Source organism: Calypte anna, chromosome 8, assembly GCF_003957555.1.
Source record: "Calypte anna isolate BGI_N300 chromosome 8, bCalAnn1_v1.p, whole genome shotgun sequence".
NCBI lineage: Eukaryota > Metazoa > Chordata > Aves > Apodiformes > Trochilidae > Calypte > Calypte anna.
Window position 1 is genome coordinate 750,007 of NC_044254.1, and position 18,581 is coordinate 768,587.

At 51.2% G+C, this 18,581-nt stretch overlaps 1 protein-coding gene across 1 annotated transcript; it reads left to right on the top strand.

The window, feature by feature from the left end:
• The first annotated feature begins 2,039 nt into the window (after nt 1-2,039).
• Nucleotides 2,040-18,580, top strand: TMCO1 (transmembrane and coiled-coil domains 1). The gene is made up of 7 exons (XM_030455108.1): nt 2,040-2,210; nt 3,493-3,570; nt 6,701-6,760; nt 10,133-10,179; nt 10,656-10,723; nt 13,490-13,634; nt 18,229-18,580. The coding sequence occupies exons 1-7, from the start codon at nt 2,141-2,143 to the stop codon at nt 18,325-18,327; spliced, it is 567 nt and encodes a 188-aa protein (XP_030310968.1). The 5' UTR covers nt 2,040-2,140; the 3' UTR covers nt 18,328-18,580.
• The last annotated feature ends 1 nt before the right edge of the window (nt 18,581 follows it).

Consider the following 18,581-nt stretch of genomic DNA (forward strand, 5'->3'; position numbering starts at 1 on the left):
TGCCTGATCCACCCTCTCCAGAAAGAAATTCTTTCTCATCTCCAACCTAAACCTCCCCTGGCACAACTTGAGACCCTGCCCTCTTGTCTTGCTGAGAGTTGCCTGGGAAAAGAGCCCAACCCCCCCCTGGCTCCAACCTCCTTTCAGGGAGTTGCAGAGAGTGATGAGGTCTCCCCTGAGCCTCCTCTTCTCCAGCCTCAACACCCCCAGCTCCCTCAGCCCTTCCTCACAGGAATTCTGCTGGATCCCTTCACAGCCTCCTTGCTCTTCTCTGGACCTGCTCCAGAACCTCAATCTCCTTCCTGAGCTGAGGGGCCCAGAACTGGACACAGGACTCAAGCTGTGGCCTCACCAGGGCTGAGCACAGGGGCAGAATCCCTTCCCTGGCCTTCTGGCCACTCTGCTCACCCCCTTGCTGAGTGGGGTGTTTGATTTCGGGGCCCTCCTCATGTTTCCCTCAGCTCTGTGTGTGTGGCTGCTCAGGGCTGGGAACCTCCCGTGCCACCAGGACAGCTGGAGACCTGCCCTGCCCTGCCTGCCCTCTTCCCTTTTCTGCAGTTTTGCTTTCCAGGTCTCCTCCTCACCCCAGACGAGTTTGTGGGTCCAGCCCGGTTCTGCTGCTCCAGGTCCAACTGCCAGAGCCTCAGTCCAGTCACTCAATCCCCCTGCTAAATCCTTCCCAGGATTTCAGTGCCCTCATCACCATCCTTCCCAGCCTCATCCCACCTTTCCATGGCTGATTTCCTTCCCTGCCCCCAGCCCTTTGGGTCACTGGCTGCAGTTCCTCCTCAGCCAGGAAGAGGCAGGGAAGGGCAGGCAGGGACATCTGCAAACATTGGATCCCAGAACACACCTCCCACTGCCACGTGTGACCAGGACACCCGTGCCCCTGGGCAGCTCAGGCAGGACACAGCCTCAGGAAGAAGGAAGGCTGCTCCAAGCCAGCCCCTTCAGAGCTCCACAGGGAATGTTCAGCAAATGCCTCCTCTGTGTTTTTCCCAGGAAACGGCCCCAGAGCAGCTGGGGAGGAGCCGTGGGGGGTTTGGGAAGGCGTGGGGAGGGACTGGGGGTGCTGGGACAGGAGGGCAGCCAGCAGGACTGCAGGTGCCTGATCCTCTGCCACAAACCATGGGGTTCTGGCACCGAAAGAACCCTCTGGCATTCCTGGTTGCAGTGCTGGTGCACGAGAGCTCCCACAGCCCTGCGTGCCACCAGTGACAGCAGGCAGGAACTGACTGCAGGACTTACCCAATTGCCTGGAACTAATGGTAATATGATCAGATTTCCTGGGAATATTTGCATTCTTAGCTGGGGAGTGGTCACCCTGGGATGTCCTTCCATCAGTCCCTTTCCATCAGTCCCTTTCCATCAGTCCCTTCCATCAGTCCCTTTCCATCAGTCCCTTCCATCAGTCCCTTCTCCATCACTCCCTTCTCCATCAGTCCCTTCTCCATCAGTCCCTTCTCCATCAGTCCCTTCCATCAGTCCCTTCTCCATCAGTCCCTTCTCCATCAGTCCCTTCTCCATCAGTCCCTTCTCCAACACACACTTCATGTCCAGCTGCTCTCAGCCCATTTCCATGCAGAAGGCCCTCAGCTCCCTGCTCTCTGTTTCCCTGCAGGAGGCCTGGGCACAGCTCAGAGGAGCCCAGCTCCACATCCCAGTGTTTAATGTCAGGAAAGAGCCTTCAGGAGTTCCAGGAGCAGGGCTGGGCTGCTGGGGCCTCCACCTGCTCTGTTTACTGCTTTATCCCGGCAGTTTTACTCCAGTACATCTCACCAATAACCCCCAGCACATTACATTAATAAACATTATCTTACACCCGTTACCCCCGCCCCGCCGCCATGACAGGCCGCACCGCACCACCAGGCCGCGGGAGGGGCGGGGCGCCGCCAGGAGTGACAGCGGCCTCAGCCAATCGCAGCAGCGTCTGTCCGCGCTTTCCCCGCCCCCCGCTCTTTCCGCCTCCGCGATTGGCCGGCGCCGTCTCCCGGAAGCACGGTCTCTCTCTTCCGGTCGTTGCTAGGCGACGTGTGCCCGGTAGCTTCCGGGTGTCGGGGTTTATTTCCGGGAGTGCGGCGGCGTTCCCGGGGCAGGGTGGGGGGGTGGTTGTGGTGCTATTGTCACTGTCACCATCACCATGAGCACCATGTTCGCTGACACCCTCCTCATCGTCTTCATCTCCGTGTGCACCGCGCTGCTGGCCGAGGGTGACTGCGGGACGGGGCCCGGAGGAGCGGGGAGGCCTCAGGCCTGGGCTTGGCCTCGGGGGGTGTCCAAGGGAGCTCCGGGGAGGTTGTGAAGGAGCTCGGGGCTGCCAGGAGGCTGCGTTTCCACTGATGGGCGGGAGGGAGAGGAGGAAAGGGCGGTGTGGGGATGAGGGGGGGGAAGGAGAGGAAAGGGGGAAGGAAAAGCTGGGCCTGGAGTGTGGGGAGTTCAGCTGCTCGGGGTTACCTGGGGCCTGGCTCTGGGGGGGTCCTGGGAGCTGGGCTGGGAGGGGATTGGGGTGTGATGGAGGAGGGCACGGGGGGTCTGTGCCTCCCGTGGGAAGGAGGAGGAGGAGGAGGAGAGACTCCTGGAGGTGGGGTGGGGATTGCTGGGCGGGCTGGGGGGTGTCAGGGGGCAATGGGGGCAGCTGCAGAGGTCCTGTCTGTGGGAGCTGCTCCATGTCCCAGGCACCGAGCTGTGCCCCACAGGTATATCACCTCCCTGCCAGAGCTGCAGGGTCCCATGGGGATGTCCCAGCTGGGATGTGGTGCTGGCTCTTGAGGAGCCTGCTTGCTGCCTGTGGGGTGAGGTGCTGTCACATCCCTCTCTGCTCACAGCTCCAGGCTGCACTGAGCTCAGGAGCATCCCTTGGGTCCCCTCCCCTGCAGCAGGGCAGCCCTGGGCCTCAGCAGCACAGGGCTCTTGGTACAGCAAAGCTTAAAAAGAAAAAGAAAAAGGCTGAAGGCTTTGTGTGGGAGCTCAGTTGAAGCCTTCACAAACCCCTGGCTCTGCACAGCTTGTTAGGAGCACGTTTGGGTGCAAGGAGTTGGCCAGGCAAGGCTTGGGAGGTCTCTTCTTGTCTGAGGGGTCTGTTTGTCTGCTCAGGGTGTGCTGCTGCTGGCAGGTCCTGCTAGGGGTGGGAATTGTTCCTCATTAGGTGCTGGGGAAAGGCAGAACACAGAAATGCCTGGTGTCTGAGTGAGGTTTAAAGTGAGCAGGTGCTGGTAGGTGTGAGCAGGGAGGAGCTGGATGGGCTCCCCAGCCCATAACTCATGGAGACCTTTCCCTGTAGGCACCACTGCTGCCTGGAGACTGGGGGGGGTTTAAAGGAAAGTGGTGCCACAGCTTTCTGGTGGTTCCTGGTACCTCTGCTGTGCCATGACGTGGGGTTGTGGGCATGGAATGTATTTTTTTACTTTATTGGAGTGTGTATTTGCTCCCCTGTGTCTCTGCTCCTGCAGGGGGGCTTTACCTACCCAGTGACTTGCTGAGTCTGTGTTTCAGGTATCACCTGGGTGCTGGTGTACAGGACAGACAAGTACAAGAGGTTGAAGGCTGAAGTGGAAAAGCAGAGCAAGAAATGTGAGTAATTGTCTTGCAGCCTGCTCTAGGAGATGTCAAATGATGGAGAGTTTGCTCTGGGATATTCCTGCTGCCCCTTTTCTCAGCTGGGAGCCTCATTTTGCAAGTTATGTAACTCTAGAGAACTTATTCCTGTCCTCAGTTGTCTTCTGCAGGAAGGAAGGTTCCTCCAGGGCCTTGCACTGTCTGGATTGTCCCTGCTCTTAGTGAAGGGCAGGAGGAGTAATGATTGGTACTGACACAGGAATAGCACCAGTGCCTGTACATGTAGGAGCCTTCAGGTGTCTGGAATAAGTTGAAAAATGCAGTTTCTGCTTTTCAAGGGCTGTGGAGAACTTGAGAAAGAGCTGGGGGTGGATAATGGATGAGAGGAGAGGAAAGAATTATGTGTAAAGAGTGGAACTGATCATCAGTGGTGGGGGGTGAGTAAAGACAAAGTCCTGATGGCAAGGGCTGAGCTGTCAGCTGGGGTGAAAAGGAATTGTCCTTGTGTCACCTGGAAACAAAGAGAATTGATTAGGAAAAATGTCCCAGGCTGCTTCCCCAGAGAGGAGATCTGAGGGGGGGTGAGCAAAGGATGAAAGGCAAAGGGAGCTGAGGGTGAGCAGTGAGAGGATCCCACCAGATACAGGGGAAGCAGGAGGCTGAGCACCTGCCTGAACCAGAAGCCAGGGAGCAGGAAGTTCAGCTTTCCCACTCACCTCTCCACACCCCACAGAAGCTGCAGCACAAGAGGCACCGTGCAGCAGCTGTGGCCAAACCTGGGCTGGTTTTACCTTACCAGTAATTCACCGTGCTGTCAGCACTCTGAGTGCATCAGAGCACAACAATATCAAAGCATTCTTTTCCAGTCTGGCTCTTTCAGCCTTCCCTGGGCAAAACAAACTGAAGAGCTGAGGTGCAGCCATGCTGGTGGCACAGCCTCTGCACTGGGGGCAGCAGCATCAGAGGGGATTTGCATCTCTGCTTTTAATCTCACTGGTCTGACAAAGATGTGAGGGTAGAATTAGCCCCAGAAGAGCAAGTTGGAGAAGCAGCTGGAAACTTAATGTCCCAGTGTGTTTGTGCAAAGTGTCAGCAGGGTTTATGCTCTGGGGCTCAGTGACTGCTCTAAGGGTTTAATGCTGTTTGCTTTCATAGCCCTTCTGCTCTGTAGGCTGTAATCTGTGGAGGGGAAGATGAGGCTCCTGCATAGTTTGTCCTCCTTTGATTTTCCCCACCACTCACAAAACTAAAAAAAAAAAAAGTGAAGACCAGTGGAAAAAAAAAAAAAAGTGAAGACTGGTGGGTCAAGGGTTGGACTAGATGATCTCTGAGGTCCCTTCCAACCCGGCTAATTCTATGATTCTATGATTCTATGAAACTAAACTGAAAACTCAGCTTTGTGCTTTCCCCCTCCCTCCTCCTTTGCCAAGGACAGCTGGCTGACCTGATGGCTTGCAGAGGACTTGCAAAGTAGACCACTTGAGCCACACCTTTCAGCTGTTATCTAACACATCCTAACAGGAAAAAACACATTTTTGAGACCTTTAAGCTGTCCCAGGGGAGTCGTAGCAGTCCTTGGGGTTTGCAAAACACAAACGTGCCAAGTAGTGTGCTTCAGCAGCCCTTGGCTGCTTTCACAGCAGTGTCTGAGGCTGCTGCAGAGGTTCTGGTATAAACCTGGGATAAAATATAGATTTGCAAGGTGGGGGGCTGTCTCTAGAGCTGCTCTTGTCTTGTCATTATGTGAGCCTGCCTGAAAAGTGCTTGTTTGGCTGGAATAAGGGAATTGGGGCTGTGGGGTTCCTTGGGGTTCCATGAGGCCTGACAGCACTGTCTGGAGGGAAGCTGGGCTCTGGGGGAAGCTCTCTCCTTAGGGCTGGGAGCAAGAGGTGGGCTTGAAAAAGAGTGTTCAGCACTTTATGGCTGGGGGGCCACGAGGTGTAGGGTTGGGGTGGACTGATCAGGACCTGCAGCTGGGTTTGGCATAAGGAAGATGATGGGGAGAAGACTGTGAGTGCTGGGTGTGCTGTGTCACCTGGAACTTCCCTCCAGCCTTCCCTGGGGTTCCCCCTGTGCTCTCCTGCCTGCCAGAGATCTGCTTTGCCACAGGAGAAGTGGTGCTGAGGGGTCTTGCCTGGTTTTTCTGGTGGTTTTGACAGACTCATGTCACAGGCGTTTCAGAAGCCAGCACTACCACTTGTCTGGCTTTAAAGGCTGCCCCTCTCTATTTCACATCCCTTTGGAAATCAAGGCCAGATATTTGTTCTCCTCTGTGTGCTCCAGTTTCTGGTTCTGTGAGCTGAGGAGCAGCCAGAGCTGCTCACTGGGAGAGGAGGTAGTGCACAAATCCATGGAGTTGAGAGTGAAACCAGCTGCTGTCTGTTGGAACAACAGCCATGCTGTGTCAGTCTCACTTCTTGCAGTACTTCTCCTATAGCTCTTAAATTAAAATGTCTCTTTCTCTCTGGAAGAGCCCTTTTGGCTCTTTTTTTTTCTGTTGGTTTGAGGTCAGCCCTTTTTTCTGCCATGTTGGCGTTCAGGTGCTTGCTCTGAGCTGGGGGCTTGGTAGCTTTGAGCTTAGGCTCTTCCTATAAAATACTGGGAACTCTTCAGCACTAATTAACTGAAGAATGGAAGGGCTGTGGCTGGCTCCTTGGAAGCATTTCCCCTGGGAATGGCTGCCTGTGAAGAAGGGATGGATGAGGAGACAGGCTGTGCTGTGTTCTGCTGCCCACTGCAGAGAGCTGGAAGCAGAGCTGCCCACAAAGCTCTTTTCATTACACTTGCTGAATCAAAAGGACTGTCTGGTACTCATGGAAAATCAGCAAGGGTCATTGGAGCCAGAATTGTCCCCAGACTGCTCAGTTCACAACGTGATGGGCTCCTAACAGAGTTTAAAATTAACCCTTTAAGTATTTCTAGCTCTCATCCAGGGGGTTGGTATTTTTAATTTTATTTGTAAGTGCTTCTGATACTTTAAAATTTTATTGGTAAGTGTTTGGTGGGGTCAGCCTTGGTGGTTTATAACTTGTTGCTTCTGACCATGTTCTTAGCTGTACACCCAGCTTCCTTTGTGCCCCTGAAGGGTTGGGGTGGGGGTATCCCTCTGCAGAAATGATGCAGTTTCTTGCTTTTCCCTTGGCAGTGGAAAAGAAGAAGGAAACGATAACTGAGTCAGCAGGCAGACAGCAGAAGAAGAAAATAGGTAAGACTGGGAGAGCAGTGCTAAGACTGGGAGAGCAGTGCTGTGCCCCAAGCATGAGGAAAGGTTGGGAAAGTCATGCAAGTGGTTATTCTCTCCTCCCTCCCAAAGATATTTATTTCAAGTGGAATTAGGGGTGATTCCTGTGATGACTGCAGTATGAACACTTGTGCCTTACCTTCCCCAGGCAGGAGGCATCCAACCTCTTGATGATTTCAGCCGAAAGCACCCAGAGCATCAGCACTTGTTGAGCTGGTTGCCTTTCTCTCTGATCTGAGCCTTCATGTCCATGGCTTATTAACTTCTGTTAACTTTGCTGCCATGCACTGTCAGCTTGCAATAGCTTTGTGACTGATTGTGATCTTTGGGTTTCTTTTTTTCCTGTTTGAACACTTCAGAGCTGGAGGGATGCTAAATAAATCTCAGCACACTTGGAGTTAATATGCAAATCAGTTTTGCTTAATTTTCAGGACTGGTTTTTTCCATTCTGTGAGAAACACTGTCAGTGAGCTCTTTCTGGGTCATGGTCTCTCTCAGCCCTGGGCCATGCAGGGACAGCCTGGCAGGTGTTTATGGACATGTGCTTTACAGGGTCCTGTTGTCTGCAGGGCCCTAAAACGTGCAGCAAACCCCAGTGTCATTACTGCAGAAATCATGGCAGGAACACTTCTGAGAGCTCCTGGGAGTTGGTTTCCTCATTCCTCTGTAACACCAGGTAGCTGGATTAGTCATTTGATCTGCACAAAGCCTGGGGATAATTATAAACATATCTTCAAACAGCTCTTCCTAGGTATAAAACCTGTTATCAATTAGGTTCCTGAAGGGACAGGAGCCAAAATTCTTCTGCATTTTCAGGTCTTACTCTTGAATAACCCCTGCCTGGGATGAATGGCACTTGGTGGCTATGGGAACTTCTGGCTCTGTGGCAGTGACTTTCTGCAGGGCACCGTCCAAGCCATGTTCCTGCTAGAGAATATGTTGTGCTTGGACTAAAGTAACAAACAGGAGCACCTGGGGAATTGCAGGTGCTCCACAATTAGTAATTTTTTTTTAACACACTGAAATAAAACTGTTTTGCAAATGAAAGACAAAGCACAGAGGGGCTAAGAAAAGAACTTAGGGAACTGATTGTTTGCTGTGGTGCTTTTGGGCCAAGCCTAGGATACTGAAGCTGACTGACTGGTTGGTTTTGTGATTGGTTGGTTGGTTGTGGGTTTTTTGCAAATATTGTGTAACTTGTTTGCAGGCAAAGCTGAACTTGCAGTGTTTCTAAGAAATTGGGCCCTAAATGTCAAGCTGGACACCCAGAAAACCCCTTGCAGTTCTTGAGTCCTTTTGAAATCTCTGGTCCCAGTAACTTACTGGCTGTCAGGCTGTTCTGCAAGGTGTAGAATTGTTCTAACAGCAAATTTTTTTTGTGTTGGAGTCCCTGCTACACTAATAAAATATATAAATAGTGTAATAATGAACTAGTGAGCTCTTCACAGATAAATCCCAGCTGCTGGTGTGCAGATGGAGGCAGGAGGTGTGTGCATGGTACTACTGGGTTCCTTAAGGGATGACCTGTGCACATGCATGAAGAGGCAGGGTGAGAGGTGTGTGGGAAGGCTTCATTTGGTGTTTATTACTTATAAAACTTCTGAAATGTAAAGTGAACAAGTCCCCTTGTGTCTAAGCCACCTTCCCAGCACACCTTTAGCATCCCAGTGCAGCTGCTGTCCCTGCAGCTGGAGGAGTGTTTGTTGGCTTCAACTTTGCTGCAGCTTTGTGTCCATGTGGCCCTAGCAGAAAAGAGGGTAATGTTCCCAGGAGTCCTCATGAGTGCTGGGGAGACAGCAAAAAAACCCAACAAAAACCCAAAAATGAACAAAAAAGCCCCAAGCAACAACAATGCTGGCAAGTGATGTTATTGCTGTGTCCCTGTTCCAGTAAGCACAACAAGGATTTGGATCCCAGGGTGCTGCTTGTTGACCCTGTCCTCTTTCTCTGTGCTTCTGCCTGGCTGTGTGGCAACTGCTGGGACCTTCAGGGCTGTTTGTGTGGGATGGGGGCAGGACCAGGTGTCTGGGAGGTGCTAAGACACCCAGAGCCTCTTTGGAGTTTGTAAAAATGGGTCAGCAACAGTACAGGGAATATTGGGGGATCAGGGCTGTATTTTTAATCTCTTCTGTTACCTTTAGCCCATCTAAATAGATGATTATTTATGTAGCAGAGGGGAAAAAACAAGTATTTGTGCCAAATGTGATTCCTAAAGAACTGGCCTGTGGTTGCTGAAATGTCCCAGATCTAAACTCTCCACCTGGGTCAGGAAGCAGATGCCTGGAAAGTTTTTGCTGGGAGGGGATGGTTTGTAGTTAGGGAGTGTTTCAAACCAGCATTAAGGCTTCTAAGAAATGGCACAGAGGCCTTGGTGTTGCTTTTCACAATGCTTTCTGTGAGTCCCTGTGTTGAACAGGGGCTGGGGAGACAGCTGCTGAGCTCCTGTCCTCTGGTACTGCGACTTCAGAGGGGACCCAGTGGAGAATCCCCTGATGCAGAGCCCCTGCCAGTCCTGCACTGCCCCTCTCTTCACTCACACTGTCCCTGGGCTGGTTCTTCACTCTCTGCATGCTCATTTTGTGTTGCTTCCAAGCCCTGGCTGCCCCTCTGGCTCTGCAGTCTGAGTGAGGGGTGTGGGACAAGCAGGGTGACAGGCTGGGGGACACTGAGGGGCATAGGAAATGCCCTCCCACCAGCCTGGGCACCTGTGAAGGTTGTGGTGACACGAGGACAGACAGTTTCCATAGCAGTAATGCACACATTAGTGAAACCCATGTAGAAAACAGCTTTCCTCTTTGGGAAGCCTTGGAGGTGTGACAGGGTCTGTGGTCATTCCTCAGAGCAGGAGGGTGTTAACCTCCCTGGGGCAGCCCCCCTCTCTGCCTGTGGTTTCTTGAGTCCCTTCTGACCCTTCCCCAATGAAATGCTGGTTAATGCAGTGACAAGAGCCTGGCAGCAGGCAGTTTGAGGCTGCTCTCTTTCAGAAGTCTGATCCAGAGGCACTGTCTTTGTTTTCTGGCAACTTTGCTCGTGCTCCTTTGTCAGCTGGTTGAGTTAGCAAATCTGACATTCTGTGCATTTCTTTCAGAAGTGCTGAGTGTGTGATTCCAGCCTCCTCCTCTTTTGTGCCTGCTTTGCTGCATGTCACTGTGATGGAGAAGCAGTTGGCTATGTACAGTTTTTCACTTTATTCTCTCTGGCATGAAGAGCTGGAGTTGATTTTGGAAGTGTTGTTTGTTTGGGGAGCCAGGAAGGTTAAATCTTCCTGGAAATGAAAACATTTTGGTTTCTAGGTTGGTGTAACTGATTATAGCTGTGGTGTTTTTGTCTTTCCAGAGAGACAAGAAGAGAAACTGAAGAATAACAACAGAGACTTGTCAATGGTAAGAAATGCAAGCAGCAGTTCCTGACTGCTGAAGGTTTCAGTCAGCTTTTCAACAGAAAAACTGTTCAATTAGCAGACTTTTAGGTGGCTTTTCCTCACAACAGGTCCTCCTGGAACATCTCTAATAGCTCCAGATTTTAGTATGAGCCACAGAGTTCTCCAGTAGCTACTGCCTCCTCTCATTCCCTACCTCAGGTTTATAAACCTCCATCATTTCTCAAAGCAGAATTAATTTGTCTCCCTTCCACTTGTAAGTTCTGTCTGTATAACAATCCCTGCTGAATGGTGCTATAGGCACACTGGAAAAAACCAAACCAAAAACCCAAAGCAAGAAACAACCTGTGGAAGGTAACAGGACAATTCTTTAGCACTTTTTCTTTCTCCTTGAGTCAGCTCCTCACATCAGCCTCTTCTTAAGATCACGAGCTCATACTCCTCAGTGTAGGCCCATCCTGGTTATCTTTCTTCTTACAGGTTCGGATGAAATCCATGTTTGCCATCGGCTTCTGCTTCACTGCCTTGATGGGAATGTTTAACTCTATGTGAGTATCAGCTTGCTGTGTGGCTTTTTGTCTTTCTTTTTGTTTAAATTTTCCTGGTGAGTATATTCTTCACCTCCCTGCTGTCATCTGAAGTGTTAGAGTGACAGAGTCCCTCCCAGAACCATAACTGCTCTGGATAAAATGGATCAGTGTGTCACATGAAGGTGTGCTGGTTAGCTCACCACACACATCTGCTGCTCCAGAAGGAACACTGCATGCCAGAGGCAGTCAGACTGAACAGGTTGCATTTAATCTGGACACAACTGTAACATCCTTTTGGCTTAGGAACATTAACTTGTTCCTTGTTAGGGCAAGTTTAACAGATGCCAGGCAAGCAGCTGCAACTTTCAGCTTCTTTGGCTTTGCTCCCTTGGCCTTAGAAATGAGCTGTAGTTGTGGAGTTTGTTGTTACACTACTTAAGGTGATCAGAGTCAGGATACTAACAGGTCCAGACATGGTCTGTAATCCTCCTTTGCTTTAAAAATGACCTGGGATCAGGCTGGGTTAACAAAAAAAACCAAAAAACAGACAAAAAAAAAAAGCCCAAACTGTTTTTTATGCTTATAAACAGCTTTGTTTCCAAAAACTGAAAGTGGTTGATTTCTAAAACTTAGTTAAATCTTGAAATGTGAACTTCAGTTGGCTGTTAAGTCTGAGGATAACATGGTGAGTACAACCTTTGGGAGGCTGCTGAGTGTCTGGGCAATATATTTGCCCTGCAAGCAGTAATTTATGTTCTTGAGCACCAAAACTTTTGGCCTCTGTGCTGGCAATCCCCAGGATGTAGTCAGTTTGTTCTTTTATTGCAGATCTGTGGGTGAATAAATTGCAAAGAGGGGGTAGCATGATAACAGAAGTGCCACTGTGTGGTTGCTGTATTCAGCTGAGTCAGGCTTCAGCATCTCCTGCTCTCTGGAATGCTGTGGCAGTCAGCAGAGGAACGTGGCACTAAAGGACTTAAAAGTCTGGGTACACTCTTGGGTGGCTGCTGGCTCCTGTCACTGCAGCCCTGGAGCATCCTGAGCCCAGTGCCCAGTGTCCCAGCTCCTGGGGGGATTTGCAGTGCTGCACCTGAGGCCTCCCAGTGCTCACCTAGCTACTTGGGTGCAGTACAAACACAGCACTCCTGCTCCTGAGACAAGCTGAAAAGCAGTAAAAAACCAACCAAATTACACCCCAAAACTCTGTCTGCTTTCCTAGAGTGGGAAGAGGCAGTTCAGTGGGCTGGCAAGTACCCTTCCTGCTCTTGAATGAGTTCCTTTCTCTTGAGGGACTGAAGGAGCAGGAGCTGCATCAGCACAGGATGGGTGCTGCCCTCTGGACTGCTTCTCTCTGCCTGGGCACCTCACCTCTCCAGAGGGCCAGCTCAGCCAGAATGGGAATGGCTGCACTGTTTGGGTCTTGTCCTTGGGGTGTCACTGCTGCCCTGCTGGAAGGACACATGGAGGCAGGAGGACTGGACCCAAAGAGCAGAACCTGCTGAGGATGAGCAGGCAGGTGCCTGTTGTGGCCTGAAAGGTGCAGCAGGCAGAGGTCTGGGGTGGCCTCTGAGCAGATGGAGATCTCCTGGCAGAGGGATTACCTTCTGCAGGCCTCAGTTTTCTCCTGTCATAACTTATTAATGCACTCAATCCTCTGGCCTCCTTGCAGTTCAGTACCACTTCATGATAGCTGTGAAAACCTGGAGGGATTAGAAGCAGGTACCTCGGGGGGCTGCTGCTGAAGTACTTGTCACTCTCCCAGCAGGAATCACGCAGGGTTTGGAGCCACTGGGGGGATGTTGGAGGGAGATAAACATCCGTTCCTGGCTCTGCTGCCAAACTGCCTCCGAGATGTAAACAATGTTGGCGTGTGTTGGAGCTGTGGCTGTGTGAACTTATCTCCACAGGAAAGAACACTCATTTAGGGTCTCTTGAAACAAGAAACACCTGTTAGAAAATCAGCACACGCAGAGCAAATAACATCCAAATATACCCCTGCTGCTGAGCCTCACACACCCACACTTCAAAGGCTGGGCTGCTGTCTGGCCTGGGAGAAATCTTTGCTAACTGGCCAGAATTCACACTCTGCCTGATGCCCTGGAATGTGGGCTTGGAGGAGTTCCAGGAGCAGGACAGGCTGCTTGGAATATGTGGTATCATCCTGCCTCTGCACTGCTTTAGTCTTCAGAGCTAACTCAGAGGGACTGTGGGTATTAAAACCATTCTGCTGGGGGTTCTCTTTAGCATCCACCCTGTGCTGAGAAGTGTGGCTGCTCTGGGAAAGGAAAAGGTGTCTGGTTTTATGCTCTGCTTTGAAAATGCTCTTTTGCTTAAAGCAGAGAGTCCATCTTCTTGCATTAAGTGCAGTACAGCAGGGTGAAGATCATCCCTCTTTTATTCACTTGCTGACTGAGTTCTGGGAAGTTCTCTGCTAAACTGGACCTGGAAATCAAATCCACTGGTCAACTGCACAACACCAACCAAGGTTGTGGGATCCTTCTCCTTGTCCAGCTGATCACTTAAATCATTATGAAACATTTTGGCTCTGCCTGTGTCAGACCTGTCCCTGAGGGCAGCCTGCTTACCCTCTGGGTGGTTGTGGGGGCTCTGGCAGAGGGTGTATTGATCCTCCTTGGAGCAGTGTGTGGGAAGGTGGAGAGGGCAGTGTGGCTTCTTAGCCTTCTGCAGGCTCCTACCTGCCCTGGTTCAGAATCCTCACTTGCTATTTTCTAACCTGTGACTCTTCTGCTGTCCCCAGCTGTGACCCAGTGCTCTCTTTTCCAGATTTGATGGCAGAGTGGTGGCAAAGCTTCCATTCATCCCCCTCTCCTATATCCAAGGTCTCTCCCACCGCAACCTTCTGGGTGAGGATTACACTGACTGCTCCTTCATCTTCCTCTACATTCTCTGCACAATGTCCATCAGGCAGGTGAGTTCACTCTCTCTCACTCCTGGAGCAGGGAGAGCACATGGCCACCCATAAAGACTGATCTTTGGTTGTGGGTTTTCTGTTTGCCTTCGTTCCTGTGCTCTGTATTCCAGGCAGTCCCAGGTTGGGATCATAAAACCAGCTCTTTCCTGGGCTGGGGTGGGAGTCTGGACTGGAGACTTGAACCAGGGCCCTGGGACAGAGTTGGCAGCTCCTTCCTGGTGTGTCTGATCACTCTGGGGAGTACCACACTGTCTCCATCAGAAGCCAACAGAAGTATTGCTGCTAGTAACCACAACTTTTACAGTAATGGGAGAAAAGGGAAATGTAGAATCACCAGGGGGGATTTCCTTGCTGGCCTGAGGTTCTGTACAGGTTCAGTCAGCCCATAAGTTTGTTGGAAAAGTGAGGAAAGAGTTAAGCTTGTTCTTTTGGGTTTGTCCTTCCTGTTTTTGCTGACTGCCTGTTTGTTTGGGTTTTTTTCTTTGTTTTTCTAGAGTCTTAAGAACTTTTACCTTTGTTGTCAAATCTCTCCCAGTGTTAGAGGTGTGACAGAGAAAGGGGATCTGGTGTGATCAGCCCAGAGCAGGCTACACAGGCTCCCAAGCAAAGCTGATAAATCCCATCTTAGGAAGGAGAAGCATCAGTGAGGGTAAGGGAAGTGCCTGTCCAGGAAGGTTCACTTGCAGCTCAAGTGGCAGAATAGTTGGGGAGGACAAATGAGCCCTCTCAGGGTAACCAGAAGTCAAATTTCCCTCGAGAGTGCTGGGGATGAGTTAATAGGCTCTGGGGGCTGGCTGAATGCTGCTGCAGCTCACTGCAGATTATCTGCTCTGCTCTGTTTGGGTTTCCTTTTTCTTTGTTGCACTTTGTGAATTCTTGCTGCTGTCCAACTTGTTGCTTTTCCTCAGGGAGTGCCAAGGGACTTAGAGAGACTTAAAGCAGATCAGCAAAGGGAAGTGGCATGTAACACCAGCAGCTGCCAGAAGTTGGGTGATGCAGCAGTTTGATAAGAGTTCATTTGGTCACAGCCTGCTCTGAGCTCTCCATAGCCCTGGGTACTGGGTGGTGCTGGTGTTGAAATGGAGCTGTGTCTGGTCCTGTGTGGGAGCAGATGGATGGTGGAGTAACATGTTGGAAAGGTCATCTGGGCCACCCAGCTTCAGAGGAACAAAGGCCAGGGGCTTCCTCCTCCTGTTTGCTGCAGGAGTGTTTCAGTTCCTAGTGGCTGGAGCAGAGTTTGCTGCTCTGAGAGCCCTTGTTATCCCTTAGCATCTTTCTGAAATTCCTGAGGTGCTGTGGTCTGATGCTCTTCCTTCAGACCTGTCTGGAACTGCTCTGTGCTGCATGGAAAGTCCTTGCTCTCTGATGGTGCAGATTAAATGAAGCTCAGTAACACCCATCATCAGGAAGATTCTGTGGACTGGTTGGGTTGATCAGGGAACTCCTCTCTTGCTGAAAAATCCCCATGGACTTTTTTTCTTCTTGGTCTGGAGATATAATTCCTGTGGTTAGTTCTAGTCCTGGGAATTTCCTGATCTTTCCCTGTTGTGAAATCAGTCGGTGGCATCAACTGGAGTGGTCATGCAGTCAGGTGCTGGGCAGAAACACCCAGCTATTTACACTGGCTTGGGCTTTCAGGAGAAATTCTGGGGAAAAAAATTGCCCTTGTGCTTTAGAGCCCATGCTGAGGGCCCTGTGGAGGATGGGTGCTGTTTTATTGCTCTGGAGAAGGGTGGGTTTGCTCTGGAGCATTGGGTTGCAGTCTTGGCAGTGTGATGAAGTGTACCTGCAGATCTCCAGCTGGTAGGCAGCTCAGGTTTTTTCCTGCTTGCTCTGTGGAGGGAAGTGCAGAGCCCAAAAGCTGACAACTTCTGGAGCTGTGATTGCTGGCATCCTGCTCTTGCCTTTATTACTATTCTAAAGAACTTGGGTGATAACAGCACTGGGAAGAGGACTTGGAAAGGCTGGGGGGGAGAGGAAGAAAGTAATTCAGGGCTTTAAGTGGTGCCAAAGTTGCTTTTGGTGCTGTCAATGACCTTGGAGGTGAAAACTTTATGACCTTTTGTGTTTCACTGTGTGCAAAAGGGGAAATCTCACCAGGTCAGCTTCAAAACATCTGTTAGCCCAAGGGAAGAGAAGTGCTGTGGGAGCTGGGGTCTGGCTTGATGCTGCTGACACAAGAGAAGGAGTGGAGATGTGCTAAAAGTCAGGGAATATCCCTCAGCCTTCCCTTTAAACCCCGGAGCTGCATGGGAAGGGGTAGAAGGCAGGGAAGAGAGACATCCCTGTGAAGCTCAGGAGAAAAGGAACTGGTGTGTGTGAAAAAGCAGGAGTCTGGAGAGAAATGGAGTGGAGTACGTGCAGGTGGGGAGAGACTGAATGGGGATGAAAGTGGGACCAGGGGGATGGGCAGGAGAAGCATCAGGCACTCTCTTCATCTGGTCCTCAGGCACGTGGAGGTGATCAGCCCTCCAAACACTGACTGGGAAGCTTGCTGCCTGTGACCTGGCCAGCATCTCCCAAAATAGTCAACTTGCAGTGAGTAACTTCCTTTGCTGTGTTCCCAGCTCTCCCTGGCACGTAAATCCTGTCCTCTGGTTCCTCCTGCCTTCCTGTTTGGAGAGAGGAGGTTGCTGGGAGAGGCCTTCCAAGGGTCCTTGAGCTGTTGGGTTTCAGCTGGGAAAGTTTTGCTGTTGGGCTGGGTGGGAGGAGTAATGTCAGGGTTACATCCTCTGTCCCTGCTCCTGTTGCTGAGCTCCCAGCCTTCACCTGTGCTCTTTGGGAAGAGGAATATGTTGCTCTTCCTCAGGCACTGCCTGATCCTCATTTCCTTTTCACACATGCCTGAACTGTAGATCAGGCTGCTTCTCTCTGACTTTTTCCCAGTGGGAAAGGGAGGGAGCAATGATCCTGCTGTGCCAGGAGTGTTTTCCCACACAGCCTGATCCTGGGGCAGGGAGCCACTGCCTGCCTTCTCTTTCAGGCCCCTTTTGGGTTTGAAGGAAAAAGCAGAAGTGGCTTCTGTCCTTCCTGCAGTTATTGAGGAGAGTTCAGAAGGGTTCAGATGAGGAATGTGGATCCTGAAGTCTTCCAGACTTCCCTCCTGCTTCCCAAGGGGATGGTTTGGTTTGGTTTGGGTGGGGAGGAGCTACCTGGGCTCCTTGTGCAGTGGTGCCCAGCAGACAGAGTGGGTTTCTGCTGGTCCTTTTCCCAGCCCTGGTGTTTCCAGCTGTGCAGACTTGAGGGTTGTTGTCCAGCAGTGCTTGCTTTGCAGGGAGTCAGGAGGGCTCTGTCCTTCTGCAGAAAGGAAGAGTCCTGTGGAAGGAGAGTGGTGGAAAATGGCTGCAGTCTTAAATCCCCTCACAGAGAAGCTGCCATCTCTCTCCCCTTGGGGCTGCTGAAGCAGATGGGGTGCACTGGAGCACCTCAGTTCCCATCTCCCTTGATCCATGAAGGAGCAGGGAGGAGGCAGTGCACACCCCTTTGCTTCCAGGGCTGTTTTCCTAGGATCTCTGCTCCACAGGGAAAGCAGCACAGAGCAGGGTAGGATCCCGGTGCTGTGGTGCCTGCTGCTGGCTCTGCAGCACCCTCTGCTGTTGCAGGATCTGCCCCTCGGCTGCTGCTGTTTTCATCCCTCCTGTTCAGAGTTAGCACAGGAAGGAGTCTCCCACAGTCTCGTGTGTGTGTTGAGCTGCTGAGTATCCACCTGTGCCTGCTTTGCACAAACCACAGACTCAGCCTGATGGAACAGCTTCCCAAGTATCCCTCTCCTTTACTTGCATGCTCGGGTATGGGTTGAAACCTTCCTTTGCAAAGCCTCCACCTGGAAAAATTCCTGGCTCTTATTATTATTTTTTAATGTAACCACTGTGGAATTATCCAGCTCTGTATGCTTTTTTTAGTTTGTTCTTCTATAACAAGAAGTTCAAGCACTCTGTCCTTGCTTTCTGAGCTGCCCTGGCAGTTATTTTGGAGAGGACACTCAAGTTTGAAGAGAATCCTCCTTCCTTCTCTTGCTGTCTCCCTAGCTGGCTGACCCGAGGAGGACACAGCTGCTTTCTGCTTTCCCTTGCATGAGAAGCTGCAGCAGCACTGCTTGAGCAGCCTCTTGATCAGCAGTTACTGACAGAACCAGGAGCTCTTTGTAGGTGCAGAGCTGAAAGGGAATTTCACAAAGATCAAGGAAAACATCAAACTTCTAAATACCTGCTGTGAGTTTTTAGCTGCTGCCTGGCTCTGTGACTCGGTTCTCTTCTTGCTTCTTGTTTTCCCTCAGCACCACCTCTGCACAGCTCTGAAATGCCTCCAAGGGTGGTGACCCCACCACTGCCCTGGGCAGCTCAGAGTGTTCTGATGCTCAGAATGTCCCTGTGGAGGTGGCAGGAGAGTGGCTCAGCTCTTACTGTGGGTGGCTGGCTCTGTGCTGAGCCTTCCTGAACACCTAGAGATAGAGATCCAGTGTGCAGGAGCCAGACTGGGAAGGGTGAGACCCTGAGTTTGTCTGAACTTGGAAGCAGAGCTGGGATTTCTGCCTCTCTTCTTGTCTCCCCAGTCACAGCCTAACACTGTCCTGCTCTTCTTCTTTTTGCAGAACATCCAGAAGATGCTTGGTCTTGCTCCTTCCCGGGCTGCCACCAAGCAAGCAGGAGGCTTCCTTGGCCCACCACCTCAGGCAGGGAAGTTCTCCTGAAGCACAGATGCAGCCCTCAGGGAAGATCTGGGGCCAGTGCACAGGACTGCCTTTGGGAGGTAACAGGATGGGATTCTGCACCAGGTTTCATGTCTCCAAACACAGCCTATGGTTGGCCACAGCTTTGGAAACACCTTCCCTGGGGACTATTCTGCTGGTGGTTGTTTGCTCATCAAACCAAGAAAGTTCTCAGAAGATAATTGGACCTCTTGTTTCTGGTGTTTCTGGGAAATAAATGGCATGGGCATGTTGAT

What these genes read in the sequence shown, in the direction of transcription:
- TMCO1 (XM_030455108.1), top strand. Translation starts at nt 2,141, where the DNA reads ATGAGCACCATGTTCGCTGACACCCTCCTCATCGTCTTCATCTCCGTG. An exon ending in ACAACAGAGACTTGTCAATG is followed by an intron (nt 10,180 to 10,655) that starts GTAAGAAATGCA and finishes TTCTTCTTACAG; the next exon opens with GTTCGGATGAAATCCATGTT. An exon ending in ATGGGAATGTTTAACTCTAT is followed by an intron (nt 10,724 to 13,489) that starts GTGAGTATCAGC and finishes TCTCTTTTCCAG; the next exon opens with ATTTGATGGCAGAGTGGTGG.